General features: G+C 47.1%; 8 protein-coding genes across 8 annotated transcripts; 6 read left to right on the top strand and 2 right to left on the bottom strand.

Moving 5' to 3' along the window:
- Positions 1-568: 568 nt before the first annotated feature.
- LY89DRAFT_592742 (uncharacterized protein) lies at positions 569-877 on the top strand (the record flags this gene model as incomplete). Its single annotated transcript, XM_018209714.1, has 1 exon — positions 569-877. A coding segment is annotated over one exon (309 nt), but the record flags the coding sequence as incomplete, so codon positions are not given.
- Positions 878-1500: 623 nt separating this feature from the next.
- LY89DRAFT_757215 (FAD/NAD(P)-binding domain-containing protein) lies at positions 1501-2939 on the top strand. Its single transcript, XM_018221410.1, has 2 exons — positions 1501-2427; positions 2487-2939. Exons 1-2 carry the CDS (start codon positions 1576-1578, stop codon positions 2928-2930), a joined length of 1296 nt encoding a protein of 431 aa, XP_018066994.1. The 5' UTR covers positions 1501-1575; the 3' UTR covers positions 2931-2939.
- A 1835-nt stretch (positions 2940-4774) lies between these two features.
- LY89DRAFT_757212 (uncharacterized protein) lies at positions 4775-5773 on the top strand (the record flags this gene model as incomplete). The annotated part of the gene is made up of 4 exons (XM_018221409.1): positions 4775-4888; positions 4941-5183; positions 5257-5360; positions 5425-5773. The coding sequence occupies 4 exons, from the start codon at positions 4775-4777 to the stop codon at positions 5771-5773; spliced, it is 810 nt and encodes a 269-aa protein (XP_018066993.1).
- Positions 5774-7144: 1371 nt separating this feature from the next.
- Positions 7145-8396, top strand: LY89DRAFT_673587 (uncharacterized protein; the record flags this gene model as incomplete). Its single annotated transcript, XM_018213370.1, has 4 exons — positions 7145-7305; positions 7382-7447; positions 7919-8334; positions 8389-8396. 4 exons carry the CDS (start codon positions 7145-7147, stop codon positions 8394-8396), a joined length of 651 nt encoding a protein of 216 aa, XP_018066992.1.
- A 113-nt stretch (positions 8397-8509) lies between these two features.
- On the bottom strand, positions 8510-9611 carry LY89DRAFT_722199 (hydrolase; the record flags this gene model as incomplete). Its single annotated transcript, XM_018218712.1, has 1 exon — positions 8510-9611. The coding sequence occupies one exon, from the start codon at positions 9609-9611 to the stop codon at positions 8517-8519; it is 1095 nt and encodes a 364-aa protein (XP_018066991.1). The 3' UTR covers positions 8510-8516.
- A 284-nt stretch (positions 9612-9895) lies between these two features.
- Positions 9896-11396, top strand: LY89DRAFT_785948 (uncharacterized protein). Its single transcript, XM_018222938.1, has one exon. The coding sequence runs from the start codon at positions 9944-9946 to the stop codon at positions 11306-11308; it is 1365 nt and encodes a 454-aa protein (XP_018066990.1). The 5' UTR covers positions 9896-9943; the 3' UTR covers positions 11309-11396.
- A 739-nt stretch (positions 11397-12135) lies between these two features.
- LY89DRAFT_688270 (uncharacterized protein) lies at positions 12136-14697 on the top strand. Its single transcript, XM_018215673.1, has 5 exons — positions 12136-12412; positions 12467-12589; positions 12937-13094; positions 13144-13999; positions 14048-14697. The coding sequence occupies exons 1-5, from the start codon at positions 12172-12174 to the stop codon at positions 14605-14607; spliced, it is 1938 nt and encodes a 645-aa protein (XP_018066989.1). The 5' UTR covers positions 12136-12171; the 3' UTR covers positions 14608-14697.
- A 42-nt stretch (positions 14698-14739) lies between these two features.
- LY89DRAFT_688269 (phospholipid-translocating P-type ATPase) lies at positions 14740-19458 on the bottom strand. The gene is made up of 3 exons (XM_018215672.1): positions 18765-19458; positions 15281-18707; positions 14740-15232 (listed from the first exon to the last, which is right to left on the bottom strand). The coding sequence occupies exons 1-3, from the start codon at positions 19075-19077 to the stop codon at positions 14902-14904; spliced, it is 4071 nt and encodes a 1356-aa protein (XP_018066988.1). The 5' UTR covers positions 19078-19458; the 3' UTR covers positions 14740-14901.
- Between the last annotated feature and the right edge of the window lie 739 nt (positions 19459-20197).

The raw sequence follows: 20197 nt of genomic DNA, 5'->3' as shown, positions 1-20197 counted from the left end.
ATACGCGACATACGTTATTGCATTCGAACCATTTCCAAAAACTGGAGCTCTAGGCGCATGACTTTTGAGGCTCTCAAAAAGCAACTACCCTACCTACCCTCGGTGCGCACCATTCGTCGAGAATTAGCCCGGGCTGGCTACCGCCGCTGCATTGCATGCCCTCGACCATATATTACCCTCAAACAAGCTAGGAAGAGATATGTATTTGCCAAGGAGCATAGATGGTGGGGGACATCAGACTATGCAGCTCATAGAGATGATGGCAAGCAAGGAGGGGACTGGAGGAAGGTTGTATGGTCTGATGAGGCTATATTTGAGACTGGGAAGAATGGCAGGATATATGTGACTAGGAGGGTAGATGAGAGGAGGTGCCCTGACTGCATTAAGTCAGTCTACAGGTCAGGGAGGACAACGGTCATGATATGGGGGGCATTAGGTTGGGATTACAAGTCGCCATTAGTCTTCCTAGAGAAGCTTCCAGAACGCAAGGGCATATGTTCTAAAGCCTATCTACAGCAAGTTCTTCAGCCTATAATCTTCCCTCTCTTTGATGATCTAGGGCCGGAGTATCTTCATGGAAGACGGGTCTAAGGTGCATAAAGGGCATGCCAGATTACCTAGACTACAGCACAATATCCGAGGGTTTAATTGGCCTCCTTCTTCACCAGATTTGAACCCTATTGAGAAGGTCTGGAGGTGGATGAAGGAGGAATTGAAAAACTTGGACTATGTGCCCAAAAATAAGGTGGATTTGAAGAGGGAGTTGCAAAAGCTATGGGACCGAGTTGACCCACGTGACTTTCGCCACTACACTGAGCAATTGACTTGTAAGATTGAGGATGTAATTAAGTACAAGGGTATGGCTACTATTAATTAATAATAAGTTCCATTTTCACAGAGATTCATAAGAAGACTAAAAAATTATGATTTTTGGTAAATAAGGTCTCATTTGTTGAGTTTCGCTTAAGTGGGCCATTCCCGGTGGCCTCAGCTCTTACATACCTTGACTGAGATCATGAATAGGACAGACATGATCGCTGTTTTTGCTTGAATGGTTGCCCACTGAAGAGGCAAAATTTGTACGAAGTGTAAAGGTATGATTAGCAGTAGCAGAGGATAGCAATTTCCTGATGTGAATACAGAGAGTCAGAACCAGGAAGCCTTAAGCTTGGATGGCACAATTATAGATCAGAAAGTGATTAAAAAAAAGGAATCAAAGAAACCTCTGCTTAGAGAATACTACTTTCGTCGTCCGGATGCGCCGCCCAGCAAATTTGCAACGTTTGTTTATGGGTATCATGATATGGGTAGGACTCGAGAGACTCCGAATTAAGCTGTTTTGCCAGCTCGAATGAATTGCTATGAAAGGCTAGCGTGGACGCTGTGGTAAGCACTAGGGCTCCGCCCACAACCAATACATCCGCAATATGCATTACGCCGCTCAGCTCGAAAGGATTCCTTGTCTGGTACTTCATGTTGTCCGCGAGAATGCATATCATACTCCGCCTCCCCTTTTGCCTTATAGAAGTCAAACTTGTTCGCTATCTTGCTGTACCAACCGGCTTACATTTGATCATGGAGAACCCGTCTCCAATTGAAAGTCCATTTAAAATCGCGATCATTGGCGGCGGACTAGCTGGCATTCTCCTCGCTATCGGTCTGTCAAGTCGAGACATATCCGTACAGATTTACGAAGCAGCACCAACTTTCGCAGAGACTAGCGCAGGTATAGGCTTTGGGCCAAATGCTGTGCGAGCCATGACATTGCTCGACCCAAGAATTCGGGCTGCCTACGAGTCCTTGAAGACAGAAAATAGTTGGGAAAGCAAAAGGAACATATGGTTTGACTTTCGGAGAGGATGGGGCCAAATACCAGAGTTGTTGACGGAGCTGAAGATGGGACATGAGAGCGAGGGTGGTGGAAATGTTCTTCGAGCAAGGTTTATGGAGGAATTGGTCAAACTCCTTCCAGTAAAAACTGCTGAATTTGGGAAGAATTTGTCCAGAGTAGATGATGAAGGCGATTCTGTGAGGCTATGGTTTCAGGATGGGACACAAAGAACTACAGACGCCGTGGTCGGATGTGATGGCATACGCTCGGTTGTACGAAAATTCCTTCTCGGCCAGGACAATCCCGCCTCTCAAGCAGTCTTCTCTGGGGTTTATGCGTATAGAGGATTGATACAAATGGATACTGCAATTGATGCAGTCGGAGAAGAATTGGCTCTGAACAGTCAAGTATATGTGGGCAATGATGGAGATCTGGTTACATATCCCATCGAAGGTGGCTCTCTTCTCAATGTAGTTGCATTTCGGAAACATGACGTTGATACATGGAATCATCCAAAATGGATCGTAGATTATCCCCAGGGAAAGTTGATGAAGGATTTTGAAGGATGGGGAAGTATACCATTGAGTCTGTTAAAGGTCAGTTTGGTTATTATCTAGTGCTAAGGGCAGATTGTGTTAATATGTCTTTCGCGTAGTTACTGGACAAGCCACAAGCTTGGGCTCTATTTGAAATGCCCTCAATATCAAGCTACTCGATGGGACGCATAACACTTCTTGGAGATGCTGCGCATGGCAGCACATCTCATGCAGGTGCTGGGGCGGGAATGGCCGTTGAAGACGCCCTTGTTCTGACCAACATGCTGGCTGATCCTCGCGTCCATCTTTTCAGTGACATTGCTCAAGTGTTCGCGGTTTATAGTATGGTAAGACACCCTCGGACCCAGAGACTGGTGAGACACAGCCGGGAAAGCGGAATGTTATTTCAGCTGAGAAAACCGGGTGTTGAAGATGATCTTAGGAAATTGAAAGAAGATTTGCAAAACAGGCAACTCTGGATCTGGGACATTAATCTGAAAAATCACTTGGAGCGTGCAAAAATTGAATTGTCAAAGGTTCTCAATGAAAAGCGAAAAGTTTAGCAATTGTCCTCCTTACACTAAGCGCAGGACCACCACAGTGCATAATTCTTGGATACTAGAAAATAGATGTGAAAACTTTTGAATGGTTCATAGGAACATGTCCCGACTTAAAAAGTATTCAACTTTGGTTGGACATTCTTGCTTTAAATAGCCCCTAAGTACGACTGACCCATAGGTGACATGCTCGTTTCTTGTGATTCGTCTAACAGTAAGTTAAACTATGACTTGTCTATTATCAAGTGAAAAAAAGGTATGTTTCTAGCGATTGTATCTAATTTATTTCACCCAGCCTATTCTATAAGCCTCAATGTTGTTTACTCAATACTATCAGTTTGGTACCCTTAGCCTCGCTACTCCTAATTCAGCACACTCCACCTTGGCACACTTCACCATAGTACTCCCTCTTTCAGAATTTTTATTCAAATTCTTTGTTGGTAAATTTCCCTGAAATGCTACAGCGAATGCGTAAGTAAGGGAAAGAGAAATGGACGAAGGATAGTGAATGAGTAACAACAAAGAAAAGTAAGGAAGCCACCGAACATTATCCCTTAAGCTGCGGCTCTCAGCCGGAGAAAAAGGTTGCCGTTTTTAACACACGAAGAATATCAAAATCTAATAGTTTGAATTATTTACTTTTCGACACTCGACATTTTAAAAATAAATTCGTCTTGAGAATTTGTAAACAAATACCTGAAAGAGATTTAAGGTTAAAAACATTTGCGATATTATCAGATAATTGCTAATAGTTTTGTTGATTAGCTGGAAATTGCATACTTGGTCAAAACGGCCACTTTTTTCTCCGGCTGAGAGCTGCGGTTCAGAACGCCATCAGCGCGGCCGCTAGCTTTGCTTAGCGATCCAGTCAAATATCCAGGATTCGCCAGCACAGCAAATCACAGAAAGCAGAGTGGGGCGGTGCCGGGGGGGTGGTGTTTACCGCAGCTTAAGGGATAGAGGCGTGAAGAACTCAAACAAGGCTAAACACAATTCTACTTTAATTCTCTAGAAGCTCTCCTCCTCTTTTCTCTCCTTCTTCTTCACTCTCCCTCTATCACTCACTTTGACGCTTCTGTTCACTCCACTTCACTAGTGGGTGGAGGTAAGCTTTAGTGAACTTCAGTTACCTTTAGTGAGGTGGGCAGCAATATATTAGGCTGTAGTGAGGTGAGATGAAGTAAAGTAGATTCTAGTGATGTAGGCCGCAGTGAAATTAAGCATAATTACTAAGTAAGCTACTCTTTTTCTTGAACTGTGAGACAAATAACCCTTTTTCTCTTATAGCCGGACAAAACACAAAAAATAACATTCAGATTGACTGTCAACTATATAAGAGAGAACGTGTCTCGATTTGAGCGAAGCAGAAGTACTAAAATTCGTTCCTTTCATGTTCTCTTGTGTCACATGGCAGAGTGCAACTTTCCACAATGTAAATCAATACAGAGCGCAATCCCACCGTAGAGCGCAAACTCAATTATCACAGAATAAGTCTCTGTGTCATGTTTATGACTGAGGTCAGGCAACTACAAGCTACTTCCGTAGGATTCAGCGGAAGTCGTCTCGGCATCAGTCGCATACGTCGGTGGCAAGCAGAATCTTTACAAGCGACCAGTTTTCTTTCCACATACAGTTATCTCTCACCGCCCACTACAATAGGCTAGCCCCATAAATAATATCATTTGTTTACCTAGGTATACGGTAGAGAGTATTCGATCTCTCCTCCTCTCCAGCTCTTCTACCGCATTGTCTGCGCAACACTCTCTCGCAGAGTACAACTTTGTCCCACAACGCAGACCGCTCTCGAACCTCATAAAGCGTGATTCTGTCACAGAGCGAACACCTCTATCATGGACAACAACTCTCTGTCGAAGCTCATGGAGCGCGACTCTTTGGTTCGCGACTCTATCCCAGAGCCCCGCTTTTTCGTAGAGGGCAACTCTAATGACGCCTACATCTCTCCGGTAATGCATAACTACTGTGTCCCTTGTATTATTTCTGTTAACTCGATACAAGTACTCTGCGGCATTCTCCTATCCGGAGCTGGATGATGGCGAGTACGTTCCGTACCCTCATCCTGGCCCTGAGTACGACTACCCGAACCCTTCGTCCTACGCGGAAGAGGCTAGCGGCAGCTATACACCATACTCATCTCAACTTGTCGAAGAACCGAGTGGCTCTGAGCCAGGTTATTCCATCCAACGTCGTCAAGAACATACCAGCAGCGGTAATGAAGCCGTCATGAATGAAGGCGATGCGGTAGGACTCACTTTCACTTTTGCATTTTCTTTTTGCATTCTGATCTGATGCTAATTCACCTTATTCTCTTCAGGTCTTCCCTGCCGTCTCTGAATCGACTCCTGCCTACCGATACGTAGCCTACGTCCCGACCTTGCCTCGCGCGAAGAGGACTCCCAAAGGCACCCCAAAGACTCGGTAAGTCGCTTTTAATCTTCTCTTTATGAATGAATAAAGAGCTAATTTGACTCTTTCAACACAGAGCTCACCCTTATTACGGTCTTATTCAAGCTTACGTAACTCGATCTGAGATGGAAGTAATTCGAAAACACTACGACCATATTCCCCTACCATGCCTTCAAAATATTGGTGAGGACGTTACGACAGCTGTTCGATTGACCTTGAACGAGTTTAAAAACTTGCAAGTCTTTCGCCGTTACAAGAACGGTCTGGTTCCTACCTCCCAATTTGTGACCGACCCTGAGATGATCCAAATCGCTCAGAAGGCACAAGACCGTCACGAGAAGTCTATGGCAAAGCACGTTGTTAAAGCTACGAAGCGAAACATCGATGAGGTCTACAACGAGATCAAGGGTCATCAACTCGCTTGAATGACAAATGAGTCGATGGAAGTTGGGTCTTCTCATAATAGCAGTGGCCGCAAAGTTTTCTTTTTCCTTTGCAAATAATTTTCAATGGTATCAGCATACGGAGATACCTAGGGAAACTAGCGTTGTTTGATGATTTTACAGTATTGCGTTGTCTCACAGAGCTCAATCATGGCGAGGGCAGGCTGATAGAGGCAGAGCAGAAGTAAATAAATCGCGTTTGTGGCCGTCAACAGTCCATGTGATATGTCCGCTGTCCCTTTACTCACAAGTGATAATGTACATTCTCCGTCCCCAAGAAGGATTTAACTCATGTTCTGATCTTGTGGTGATGGAGTTGCGCCTTGTGACAGTGTGGTTCTATAGGGAGTGGCACTCCATGGAATTAGAATTGCGCCGTCTCACAAGCTTTGGAACAATATTATTTAATGTCTCGACGTTTACGGTATCTTACAGTAGCTTTCCAAAGCAAGTTCTCCCAAGCAAGGAGCGAGCTGCCCTGCGTTGAACTTCTGGGTCGCTGTGGTGATCGAAAGCGGCTGCAAAGACCGGCAATCCAAGATAGGCATGCCTGCTCGCAGACAACGAAGGACAGTTATTTCTAACAGCGCTGGGCAGAGTACTAACAGTATTGAATTTGAATAACCTATGAGCTTTGTCAATCAATTGAGGTGGTCACAAAGGAGGCTGCATAAGTTAGTTGATGCGAAAAGTGCCAAAGAAGTACCTAGGTATTTGGGAACGAATGGTCACGTGAGCCCTCTTTACGCTTCACCGTTGTTGTCACAGCCTTGCCACCAAATAACAATTCAGTGGTGTACTACTGAATCATTTGTCTACTCATAAAAACTCTTGTAGACCCCTTTCCAAACTGAGCCCCTTTGGAGCATTAGTTGTCGTGCTGCTAGACCAATCTTTGCCAATAATATTGCCATTCGAGATAGCTTCGAACACTCAATAACAAGAAATGAATCTAGACTGGTTTGGATATTTCACTGACCAACGGATAGATAAGAATTTACAAGCAGGACAATGACTGTGTTGCTAACGACATGAAACCTAGGTCGGGACGATAGCAGATTTATTCACTTTTTGGTTACGTAGACGCAAGTGACCCTGCGACCTATCTGATGTGTGATTCACAAAGCTTCAGATATGAGCAGTGAACAACGATACATGGTGGGCTGGGAGTCACAGTTCAACGATAACCTCTGATGAATCTTGGAACAAGGTGACGTCCTTACTCTCAATCACCTTTTCCTTGTTTATAAAAGAAAATGAAATTTCCTTCCAAGTTCCATCTAATTTTCTTTCAACATCATACTTCAACAATACAGTCATACGAAACCAACACATCACAGCTCTTGACAGAAGATGTCGGATATCAACTCCACCACACCCGAAACGGCTCACGAAATTGAAGAAGAGCCTCTAGCTACGAGTAAGGTTCTAGAAGTTGCTGCATCAACCACCGATGACACAACAGTCAAGACCAACGAGATTAGTATCAATGAGGCTACCACAACTGCAGAAGAGTAAGAAGATGACAGTGACCATGAATTCAACACTCCTTATCTTGCTCACGTGGAGGAGGACAGTGATAAGACTCAGATCGAAAGAAGAATCAATACGAATCAGTTGGGTCCGGACAGTCTGTCTAGCGCCAAACACGTCGAAGTGAGTTCAACACCTGCGCTCAAAGGACTCCTCAAAAACGTTCCACCGGAGTATTTATCGGAGTTGAAGATACTAAACCTCGACTTGGGACGTCCTTTGATCAGTGGCAATAACAAAAAAATACAAGAGAACCTACACAAGTTCTTAGAACAACTCAAAGAACCTGGATCATCTCTTGATTACATGCGGGCTGTTTGAGGTGATACTTAACATTGACACTGTATGTATGCTTGGAGAAAATCTTCGTCACCTCCAGCTTCTTGATCCTTTACCTTGGGGTCGCGATCCCATTTCAGTTCGAGACCTGGAGAAGATGCGAGTCAGCTGTCCTAACCTCGAGACATTGAGAATCAATCTTCCTATGTTCGAGTACCAAGACCTCGAGGAATATGACAACCGATAAGGCTTCGAGGCAGAAAGTTTCTTGGCTCTCCTTTCTAAGTTCGAGAACTTGAAAAACTTGTACCTCAGTGCGGAACACAGCTTGGGAACTGTGTACCCTAGGAGATCTGCCAGCACCGATCCGGACTATGATGACGCTGTGAGAATCATGAACAGGCTTCGCGCTGAGAAGGTTGGCGTTCCATTTGATGATCTCAAGATCACGTTGGACGGGGCTTTTAGGCCTGGAAATTGGAGATCTCCCAAGATACCTGAAGTTGATAACAGCCATAACCCACTCAACTATTGGTCCCCGAGGCGCATATTTCTCTCTAGCATTGGAGAAGATGGATCTCCCCAGATGTCGGTCCTAAGAGGAAGCGAAAGGGTGGGTGATGTTCACGAGACCGAGGATGAGAAAGAAGAGGCAAGAAAGGCAAATGAGAAATATTGGAACGCAAATGGCGATGGAGAGACAAGAGGGAAGCGCCGAAGATTCAGTCCTGGTATGCCAGCTATGGTAAGAAGATAAATCCGGCAAATTACTGTACAGTACATAGAACCATAGCACGACAGAATGTCAGATGCGTTGCGTTATAGTCTTATGTCAGACGCGTGAAGCAATAACAAGCTTTTATAACGAGCATGCAGTGAATTTGTCAGTTGCAAGATTTACGATTCCCAACCTTCAATCCCTGGTCTTGACTTCTTCCCCGTGAATCCATACTCTCACCATATCCTTCGTACATCCAATGCTCTCCGCCGGATTCCCATTCACAAGCACCAGATCAGCTCGTTTTCCAACAGCGATGACACCTCTATCATAAAGCCTAAAAGCCTCTGCCGATGCACTCGTCGCGCCTCTCAACACCTCCAAATTGGACATCCCAGCATCAACAAGAAGTTTCAACTCTTCATGAATAGCATCACCATGCCTGACACCCGCTCTAGGAGACTGATTCGCATCCGTCCCTACCACAATACTCACACCCGCCTTATGAAGCCGACTCACGGACTCTCTTGCAGCAGTATAGTCCAAACCCGGAAAGATTCCAGCCTTAGCTAATCCTTGCTCCATGATCAGCGTTGGAACACAAACACGCCCTTCGTCCTTCATCTTCTTCGCCTCATCCTCATCGAGCGGGAAATCAAGTGGGACATGAGTGACGATATCAACCTTCCCCTCCTGTGCCATAGCAAACGATCCCTTCCTCGCCGCATGAGCGACGCTCAATTTCCCAGCCTTTCGTGCTTCCGCGGCGAGAGTATCCACCACCTCCTGACTCGGTCCTGGAATATCCGCCACGATCTTGATATACTCAGCATCCTCCGCTATCCTTGTTTGAACAAAGCTGATTGCCAGCTCGGAGCTATCCACAAGGCTTTCTTTCGAAATGTGGGGGAATCGGCTGTGTGTGCTGCCAGTGCTGGTTGCATAGTTCCCTGCTGCGCGGATGTCCGTCATTCCTGGCTGGTCTCGAACAGCGTCCCGGATTGGCTTGGGCAGATATCCCATGTCCAGTGCGGTGGTGATGCCGGCTCTTGCCATTTGTGTGAGGAGGTGACAGGTGTTCTCGAGGTCGGCGGTAAGGTGAACGTGAGCGTCGATGAGGCCTGGGAGAAGTGTCTGTCCGGTTGCGTCTATGATGGTGGTGTAGGATGTATCTGGCACATTGCCCAGATTGCTGATAACGCCATTCTCGATGGCGACGGCGAGATTTTGATGGAGCTCATGACCATCGAAGACGAGCCCGTTGATAATCACCGTCTTCTTTTGGGACATTTTGAATTACTTGGACCAGCAGGGAGATCACAAATTAGAGTTGAAGATTGAGGCAGGTCTGGAAAGGTTTGTTCTGTTCTCATATCTTTAACTTTATACCTCGAGACGGCTGTGGTTCTATCTGTTGTTTCCGTCAAGCATTGGCACGAAATCAATGTAGGTGCCAAGTTCAGACAAGCATACTCGCACAATGGCCCGGAAGGGGATTAGCGCCTATCAGAAGCGAGACCTCCTTTTCGTGATCTCGGGAGATAGAAAAGTCCGACATCTCATCCTTTCCAGACCAAATCTCTCCTGACTCCAAGATATGCCGCCAAAGACAATGCAAAAGAATGGTCAACACAGGAGGAAGATCCAGAGGCTGCTCAACTTGTCGTCGACGACGAGTGAAGTGTGGTATGATTTACCCCGCCAGAATCATCCCGCGCTTGGCTGATATAATTCGAGACGAAACAAGACCGATATGCAAGCGATGCGAAAGATGTGGTCTTGAATGTAGCGGGGCAAAGGAAGTTAGATTTGTCAATCAGGGTGCAGTCTCGAAGTTTAAGCGAGCGCATATCTCTGCGAGACACGACAGGGCAGCCGTCATCCCATCGTCACCAGATCTGAGAGGCTTCGATATTCAGGTCTACATCTCCTACACCAGCCGAGTCCTACTTCGTGGTGGACCAGTTGATTTAGCTCTTCAAGAGCTTCACCTCAGTGATATCGAAGCTGCGAGTGACAGCACGTCCGATCAGTTCATTCTCCACCGTGCCATTCTCAGCCTCGCCATCATTTTCTTCGGCACTCATCAACATGTGCTACATATCCAAGATCGCGGCTACGCTCTATACGGGAAGACATTGAAGCAACTCAACGAAGTTCTATCAAGTCCCCTGTGCCATCTGCGGGACGATGTCCTCATCTCCGTCGTCACTTTAGTTCTATTGGAATTCTTCGTCCCAACAGGTCCAAAGTACTACATCAAGCATATTTTGGGCTTGGAAAAGCTGCTTGAACTTCGAGGCTCTCGAATGTGGTCTTGTAAGGAATACATCCCAATCTGTGGTGGGATCCGGAGACTACTTTTGTTCTCATCGCTCAACATGAGAAGGCCTTCAATTCTGGCCACGGCAGAGTGGAGGCAGATTCCTTGGAACGAAAACACAGAATGGGACCAGGACGAGAGCTTTCTTTTCAATGCCCTAGCAGATATTACAGTCTTTCAAGCTGAGCATGATCACGTCCAACAAACATTTTGCGCTCAGCTCGGATCCTTTTCACCTCAACGAGATATTCTCGTACAAAAAGCTCGACGACTCTTAGACGAACTTTGGGCGTTTAAGAGAGGTTGGAATGAACGAAATCAAAGATGTTCCAATCGAGGACTCATGTCCATTATTCCAATATTATATCACACCGCATTAGTCTACGACCTTCAAATCCTGGCATCGCTTTCAACATTACCTGAATGGAGGGAGAACTTCTCATTTGCAGCACGTCGTGCTGCTTTGAACATCTGTCACTATATCCCGTATCTCCTATCTCACAAAGAGAAGCTTGACACAGCAACATTGACAATTGTTCACTTGGCTGTGAAAAGCGCTGTGAGCACATTTCCTGGCAAGAGCAGCTTTGCACGGGCATGTATTGTTAGCTTAATCAAGTCAAGGGACAAAGGCGTTGTTGCGAAAGGTCTCTGGATAGATTAATTTGAGGCAGAACTGTAAGAAGCACTGAAAGCACCAACCTGAGGAGAAGCTAGGACCTGGGTCTGGACAACGCAGAGAATGTATCACGTGCAATACCATTTTCCTGTTCAGTGTTTCTCGTGAATTTTTGAAAATTTGAAGTTTCTCAAAGCTACGAGCTAAGCAAAACGAGATCGAATCACCAAATAGCTGCTAACTTCAACCACATACATCCCAGCTTTATATCATCACGTGCAACGGTTTTCGCTTAGCGTTAGAGGGCTGAATAACAAGCTTTTTAGCGTTGCGCCCAGGGGCAATTAAAGTTGGAGAAGCCTCAGCCACAACACCACACCGCATCTTGGCTTGGGTCGCATAGTGACCGCATGAAGATATATCCCAATTCCCGCGGTTTTGGAGATTGGGAACATCCATTGGTTGAACAAGGATTCATCATCTTATCTTTATTGAAAACCTGCTTCAACACGAAGTCGCAACCTGGACTGCGGATACACCTTCCGGCAGGAAGCTTAGAGCTTACTCCAACCCCTCACCGGACAGCTGCGGCGCAGGCACAAACGTCTTCCCGATCGACCCAATGCCAGGACACAATTGGCCCCGATGGACCTCATTTCCGCTCGTACCAGCGCCCACAATGATCAATCAGCGTCACATCTTCCTGCACCTTCCTATAGAGGAAGGTCGCTCATGTACACAGCCGAACTAGAGCAGTAAAGACAAAGTAAGCGGGCCGGATGAGGTATTATTGAGAGAGCATCGGGAGCCGCATGACGGCTATATATATAAAGATGAAGCTGCCAAGCAAGGTTTCCGATTGCTTTCGTTCCACTGCATCGATCTTTTGGGAATTGAGCCTGAACACCATGCGTTCTTCAATCCTCCTCGCTGCAGCTGCGAGCTTCGCGGTCTGCTTTGCTGCACCGACCGCGGACAGTCGTTTTGAGCTTCATGAGAAACGTGATGGAGCTCCCCATCAATGGTCGAAAAGATCTCGCGCACATCCTGATGAGGTCCTCCCCGTCAGAATTGGTCTCGTACAGAGCAATCTGCACAAGGCCGAGGAGTATATCCTTGATGTCTCGGACCCCACATCGCCTAATTTTGGTACGACCTCTTGGTAGAACCATATTGTGTCATTGTATACTTATATCGTTCTAGGTAAGCATTGGTCAGCGGAGAAGGTTGCCAATGTTTTTGCACCAGCGAAGAAGACGCAAGAAGGAGTAGCAGAATGGCTCGAAAAGTCTGGCATTCATGGTTCTCGACACTCTTATTCCACTGGTACGTTGATATTTACGCTTTTCTCGTCCGTTCAACTCGAACCTGCCAATGGGCGCAGAGGGGTAAGCCGGCAGTGAGCCGGCTATGATTTTAGTCTGTGCTTCGGGACGACCTTTTCTGAACTTGCCCCGGAGTTCAAATTCGGCGTATATCTCTTCTCAACGTCGTCGTGTGAACATGCGGCGGTGTGTGGAGGTTTGTGCGTCTCTAGCAAAAAGTTTATCCCACTGAGTTGTGGTTACGCATTTCAGATCACATTATTTTGCCTTCATGACGATGTTTTTTGCTGGAATTTCTATCCCACTCTGGGGGGCTTGCAAGTGGAGAATAATATCTAACCGAAACAGGCCGCAACTGGATCCAATTCAATGCGACAGTGGCCGAGACAGAGCGTCTGCTGAATACTGAATATCACTACTACGAACACGACATCTCTGGAGGCTATCGCATTGCTTGCGATGAGTACCATCTTCCCCAGAGCGTGCGCGAGCACGTTGACTTTGCTGTAAGATGAAGTACATTCTGTCAAGGAAAACTACTAACAACCACAAAAGATGCCAACAATTCAGCTCGAAGGAATGCGCCCCATTCCCAACTTGCTCCCCAAGATTGGCGCCCAAAGGACTCCTCAGTACGGCCTGACAGGAACTGAAAACTGCGGTAACCTCGTGACCATCGACTGCTTACGTGCTCTCTACCATTTCGGCCAAGGGAACACCAGTGCAGCTGGTAACGAGATGGGTATCGGCGAATGGGCGGATTTCCTCTACTTGCCCGATTTGCCACTATTCTTCAAGAACTGGACCACTCAGCCAATTCCCGCTGACACAACCCCTGACTTCATCTCCATTGATGGAGGTCAGACCGCCAACTTCACGTACGACAATAGTACTGGAGCTGGAGTGGAATCGGCTCTAGATTTCCAGACATCGTACTCTATCATCTATCCTCAAAAGCTGAGACTGTACCAAGTTGGAGATGGTGTCAACATTGACAGTGTTGGTACTTTCAACATCTTCTTGGACGCCCTAGATGCTTCCTACTGCACTTACCTCGGAGGTGATCAACCATACGTCGATCCAGCATACCCAGATCCCAATGAGGGCGGATACACCGGACCATTGCAATGCGGTGGTGCTCCCAAGAGCAACGTTTTCTCGTTTTCCTACAACCAAATCGAAGCAGCTCTCCCTGTTTCCTACCAAACTCGACAATGCCACGAATGGATGAAGTTGGGTCTTCAAGGAGTTAGTGTCCTGTTCGCTTCCGGTGATTCTGGTGTTGCCAACCGATACAATGCTGGTTACGAGAACAGCTGTCTCACTTCCCCTGACGTGGGACCATATGTTGACATCAACGGCACCCGCTTCTCTCCTTCATTCCCAACTAACTGCCCTTGGATCACAGCTGGTAAGTTTCCCTCCTTCATCAATCTGGCAAGCAATTAACATTCCTTAGTCGGCGCCACAACTATCAAAGGCGGCGTCAACGCAACCGTCTCCAACGGCGAAGAAGCCGTGGCAGACCCCGACCCCGACGACCCAAAGAACGACTACTACTCTGGCGGTGGCTTCTCCAACGTCTTCGCCCTGCCCTCCTACCAATCCGCAGCCGTAACCAACTACCTCACCAAATACAACCCCCACTACCCGTCCCACATCTACAACAACAGCGGCAACAGCCGCGCCTACCCGGACGTCTCAGCCATCGGTCTCAACATCCCGACCGTCTATCTCGGGACCACTTACGGTGTCGGAGGAACCAGTGCCTCGACGCCTATTTGGGGCAGTATCGTGACGTTGTTGAATGAGGCGAGAATCGCGGCTGGGAAGGGCCCGATTGGGTTCTTGAATCCGACGTTCTATGCGCATCCGGAGGTCTTTAATGATATTACTGAGGGATCTAATCCAGGGTGTGGACAGCCGGGATTCCAGGCTCAGCCGGGTTGGGATCCGGTGACGGGGATGGGGACTCCTAATTATCCTGCGTTGGAGAAGTTGTTTGTGAGCTTACCTTGAGGTAGGGGACGTGTAGATGAGAGGATATATCTGGTATAGACAGCTTTAATTCATAATCAGATGACTGAGGTCACTTTTGAAAGCTCAAACTCGAAGGTTTTTGAAGCACTTAATATGAACGTAGGTGTGAAGCTTGCAAATTTCAAACTGCATAGATTATTTCTCTAATTGTTTCTCTTCTGAATGTATGGGTATCAAGTGATCTATCAAAAGGCCGCAACCGGGTATCGAATCGAAAAACAGCTAAGCCATCCTCTCGTCTAGCCATATATCCATATCTCAGTTCCTCATATCTCAGTTCCCATGGTCATCACTCGTTCTTGTCTTCGTCCTCGCTTTCTCAGCCTCCCTCTCCTGCCACAGATCCACCTCCGTCGGCCACCATCTTTTCCTCACAACCTCGATTATGATCTCAATGACCATCACCACCATGACAACGATAAGCAACACAGCCCACCACAACAGATCTTCACCAAAATGATACGTGAACGCATCACGAACGTAATAAGGACCAGGAGCGCGAGCATATATTCCGGAGAGGAAGAAATTCCACGCCCACCATCCTGTAATGGTGGCAAGGAGCGAGGCGAGCGGGATCCAGGTCAAGTGGTGATAAACCAAAAACCTAGCCGGTCAGTCAGTGATCCAAAACAACGAAGGGAATTCAACTTACAACAGCTTCGCATTAATAAACACCACACAAACCGAAAACAGCAAATCCCCAAAAGCAAACAAACCCTCATCCCCCTTCATCATAACCCTCCCATACAACCCATACACCAAAAAATACACAACCACCGCCTCCACAGCCGCCACTCCCATCCAGGCCCCATAACTGCGCATATTAAACTCCCTCCCCTCCTGCCCCACCCTGTACAGTTCCGGGACCTCCAGCAGCGTCTCGGCACTAAGATCCTTCTCGAAGATCCCCGGTATAATGACACACAGACTCGAAAACAACGTATTCCACACCGTCAAACTATCGCTCTCAAACAGACTGGTGCCCGTGTATCCGTTCCAGCGCTGATACAGCAACTGCACGCAGTAGAACAGCATTTCCTTCCAGAACGTATACAAGATGAATTTTGCCGTGCGGATGTAATTCCAGTGCCCGTGCACCAGCAGAAGGCGTTGCAGGAACCGGAATTGGGCGATCGAGTAGTCGGCTACGCGGGCAGCTTGCAGTCCTTCTTTTCCCGAGATGCCGATCCCGACGTGGGCTTCGGTTATCATGGCGATGTCGTTGCCGCCGTCGCCGATGGCGAGGGTGAGGTGTGTCGGTTGCAGGTGCCGGATGGAGCGGACCATAGAGGCTTTTTGGGAGGGGGAGGCGCGGCAGACGATTACGGAGGTGGCGGTGAGGAGGAGGGTGTAGAAGGTTGTTGATAGTTGTTTGTTTTGGTCTATTGAGACGAGAGTTTGGCCGTCGATGACGATTACGGAGCGGGATGTTGTGGCAGCGGTGAGTTCTGATGCTGCTGAAGAAATTTGCGCGTCGATAGGATCGGGTTTGTGGTGATCGAGGATGATGAATTTGGAGTCTGGTCTACAGATGTGTGCTGAATGGGCTATGTTGATGGCTGTTTCCCGTTTATCTCCTGTGAGCATCCAGATTTTGATGTTGGCTTTTCGTAGCTTCTCGATCGTTTCCGGGACGCCCTTTTGGAGCTTATCTTCGATGGCTGTTGCTCCTCCGAGAACAAGGTCTTTCTCAATGAGCTCGCCTGCCGCTTCGATCATTGCTTGGCGATTGGTGAGAGAGGTTGTTGCTGCTTGGTAGATCGATGACCATTCCGCGTATTCGGATTCTGGGATGAAGCGGTGGCCGTAGACGAGGGTGCGAAGTCCTTCAGAGGCGAAAGAGTTGATATGCTGGTGACAGAGATCGAAGACTTCTGATGCAACTTTGTCATGTACTTCGTCCTGACCAAGCTCCTTTGATTCTAGAGGAGCCTGAGTTGCGAACCTCGGTTGCATGATAGAATCTGCCCCTTTACAGAACAGACATATTCGACCATCAGGAAACCTGACGACAATTGACATGCGTTTCCTGTGAGTGCTGAACTCAATGACATCGAGCACTTCGTAAGTCTCTTGGGACATGCCTTCTGTCTCAACTGACGATATTTCCAGGGTGATGAGATGTGAATCGCGTGATAAGAGGCTGTATCCCATTTCGTGTGCTGCCTCGACGAGAGCATATTCATCCGGTGATGCTGCTTGATAGGTAATCTTCCCATCTTCCTGGAGTTCTGGGAAGCAAGTATGGCATAACGCTACAGATAACAGAAACATCTTGATTGCATCCGAGCTGGGTCCTGGTTCAGTAAGAATATGGTGTTGTAACGCAGATGTAGGCTGCTCAGTATTGGAACTTCTATCAGGCATTGAATTTCTCATCACAAGAGATGATGAGTGATCTCTGCTTTGGTGTGATGTGAGAATCTCGTCTTCGTCGACCAAGGAAGGAATCACTGAGCTCCTGCCCAGTGCCGCATTCTGTTGGACCCGAAATAAAGCTTTCTCTTCCTTGGTCTTCGAGTCCATGTGGTGCAGATCTGCCCTATCGTCCGAATTGTGCGTCCAAATGGTCCCAGCAACACTCATCTTGCGAAATCGCATTACATTCTCTGTCAATGTCCCAGTCTTATCAGAGAAAATATAGCTAATTTGTCCCAGATTCTCATATATAGTTTGAGTATTTGAGACCATCGGCGTATTTGAAACTTCGTCATACATCTCAATATCTTGCAGAAGCAAGAATTGACAGAGCTTGACGATTTCCAAGCTGACATACAAAGCCAACGGAATCAGGTTGTTATACATGATCGCGAACGCAATGAAAATGTCTGCAAATCTGATGTGCGAGTGGGCCAAGTACCATGCTTTGTTCTCATAGACCTTAGTCCAAATCAGGTAGCCTGCTGAACAACCTATCGAAAGCAAGATAACAAATGCAGAGAGGTAGATGACAACGTGATTTGTCGTGGACTGAATTACTGGCGCTTTTGCTTGAGGATTCTTATTGGAGTTCATGCGGATCTTACACTCTTCGCCGGTATTTATAACCATGCCGATCATTCGAGTCGTATTTCGGAGGGTGCTACCCCGATAGACGACGTTCGCAAGAGTCAGCGGTACGGTCTTACCATCGAGAGACACTTTGCCGTTGAATTCGTACAGATCGAGATTTGGATCCTCCAGAACAAATTCGGCATGGCAAGTTGATATTTCGATCATGGTCTTGCATCCTTTGCTCAACATGCTAGGAGGCTGTCTGGTTTTCAAATTTGTTTCTCCGTCAAGAGCCATGGTTTCGATGTATGCTAATCCGTCGCGGCCTTCAGCTGAGAGAAGCACGATATCGGCAGGGACTTGTTCGTCTCTCTGAGTTTCGATAATGTCTCCAACTCTAAGATCGATCCACTTGACCTTGGTCCAATGGCTAGCTTCGGGATCTTCTGAGTTTACGGTAGTCGTTGTCGTCGAAAACTCTTTCCCATATGGTTCAGCTGGAACACCCGCAGTTCCTGTGCCTTGTCCTCGATTTGCACTGTTGAATTTGGCCCAATGCCTTTCGATAATGGATCTTAGAGAGTCTTGTCCTCCAGATTTAGCCCCGTCTCCTACTCGAAAGCCGTGGAGAACTCGTGCTAGCCTTCGATTTTCAATCCTGTCGAGTCGATATCGACGAAAATCATCCCATCCCTCCCGAAAGATACTAAAACTAAGGAATACCAGTAAAGGGACGATAGTGGTGAAGCTTCCGGTCGTACTCAGCCCAGGTATTAGTTGGATGATACCAGTGATGAGGAAGTAAAAATTGGCGATCTTTGTGAATTGGAACCAGAGTTGAGCAGGAAAGAAACTCCAGATGGTATATCGACTACTTCGGATGTGATTATCGATATATGGATGACCTCTTCGCTCATCTATCAAAGGCGTTGTTCTGGAAACATTGAGCTCGATATGTCGTCCGTCTTTGCTGTGAGGTAATGGTCGTTGACGAAAGACGCCGTGTAAGATATATTCTTTGAACCAGGAGTTGGCTTTCTGGATAACTGCGTGTTCATGCCACCGTCCCCACGAACTATAGTCAACTAGGGTAAAAGTTGTAGTCAGTGTTACGCTCTCACTTTCAACAGCATACGAGTCACCTTCTGTGCCTGTTTTGCCTTTCTCGTCCCAAGATGATCCGTTGTGATTGACAAACTCTTTCGCATTCGTCCCAGCAAGGTCCCTCGGACTCAAAACACGAGTGGGAGTTGGCTCTTCAACCAGCTCAATCACATCAGGACGAGATAAAGTGCGCTTTCTGTGAGAGAAGAAGGCGGTAGTCGAAGTTGAAGAATCAACTCTCCCTCTTCCCATCGTGATTTCTGTCTCTGGACCTACGACATCGGTAGCCCAAAATCCACTCTCGGAATCTTCTGGAAAAGAACAATTTCTCTGCTCCTCTGTCCCAGCCATCGTGCAGGATAGTGACGCAGCTCGGTAACTCAGTCTTTGAGCTCAAGCGAGGGGTTCGGAGATAAGTCGCACTTGATTCCTGTCGGTCGAAGTTCTGCCCTGCAATATATCCTCGCCATCATTCTCTTCTGACAACGGGGTAAAACAGAGATAGTTGTTTATAGATTGGTGAAAAGAGTGTTCATGATCTTAAAAGTCATGAGGTCGGCATATGTCTCTCGTCGCATGCTTCCAAAGCTGGCCAATCGCGTCGTCTTGTAAATACACGGGCAATTCCTGATCTTCACACGGGTTGCAGCCAGTGATCGTGAAGCAAAACGCCACCAATATCCGGCTTGGCGAGGATTGTGAGATTGGAGATTCAATTCATGTGAATGAGTGAGAACAAAGGATGAGCTTGAAAATGCGATGGAAATGATTAGATTCCAAGGCACTAATTACTAAGGAATACGATGTCGCAAGACCCACCTCCTCCACCCAATAAGATCAAACCACCGGGAGCCTCGGAACGAATCCACGTGAGCTGCTTCCAGGTGCAGATTGACAGATTGACAGAGGGAACTTTACACCTCTGTCAGGAAAGAATGCACTTGCACAGAAAAAACAACCATGGACCAAGGATTGCAATGATGGAGGAACAATATGGCTATGCATTGAGAAAGGTTTTGGAAGCAGAAGGAAGATGGACAAGACCCGGCACGAAGAGTCCAACCAAGATCCAGTTGACGACCAAGAGAATCAGTTCAAGTCCCTAGCACAGCGCACTATAGTCCAGAAGTGGAGCACCTCCTGCGCTGTATCTCTACTCTTTGAGATAGAAGCTGCAAGATTTGAGGAATGCATTTGTGGTAGGCCTTGAGGATGATCGTGAGTATCCTAGTCCAATCTCCCAGCTTCCACCACATTTTTTAAATGCTTGATGGGAATTGCCAAAAAGTCTACTCACTAACGTCTTTTAGAACTCTTGCAACTGCTCCCATGCCTTTTGAAGATGCAGGGATATCTCTGTAAAACATTGGTGTTTCATTGCTGACGATGTTCGACCATCCAGATTTGGCGTAATCTTGAATGGGCAAGATCAACAATCAGTCTGACGGACGGACTCGAGTCACCCAAAAGT

The sequence above is a fragment of the Mollisia scopiformis genome, assembly GCF_001500285.1.
Source record: "Mollisia scopiformis unplaced genomic scaffold LY89scaffold_21, whole genome shotgun sequence".
NCBI lineage: Eukaryota > Fungi > Ascomycota > Leotiomycetes > Helotiales > Mollisiaceae > Mollisia > Mollisia scopiformis.
The sequence above is the reverse complement of the archived record's forward strand: the minus strand, read 5'-3'. Positions and strand labels throughout refer to the sequence as shown.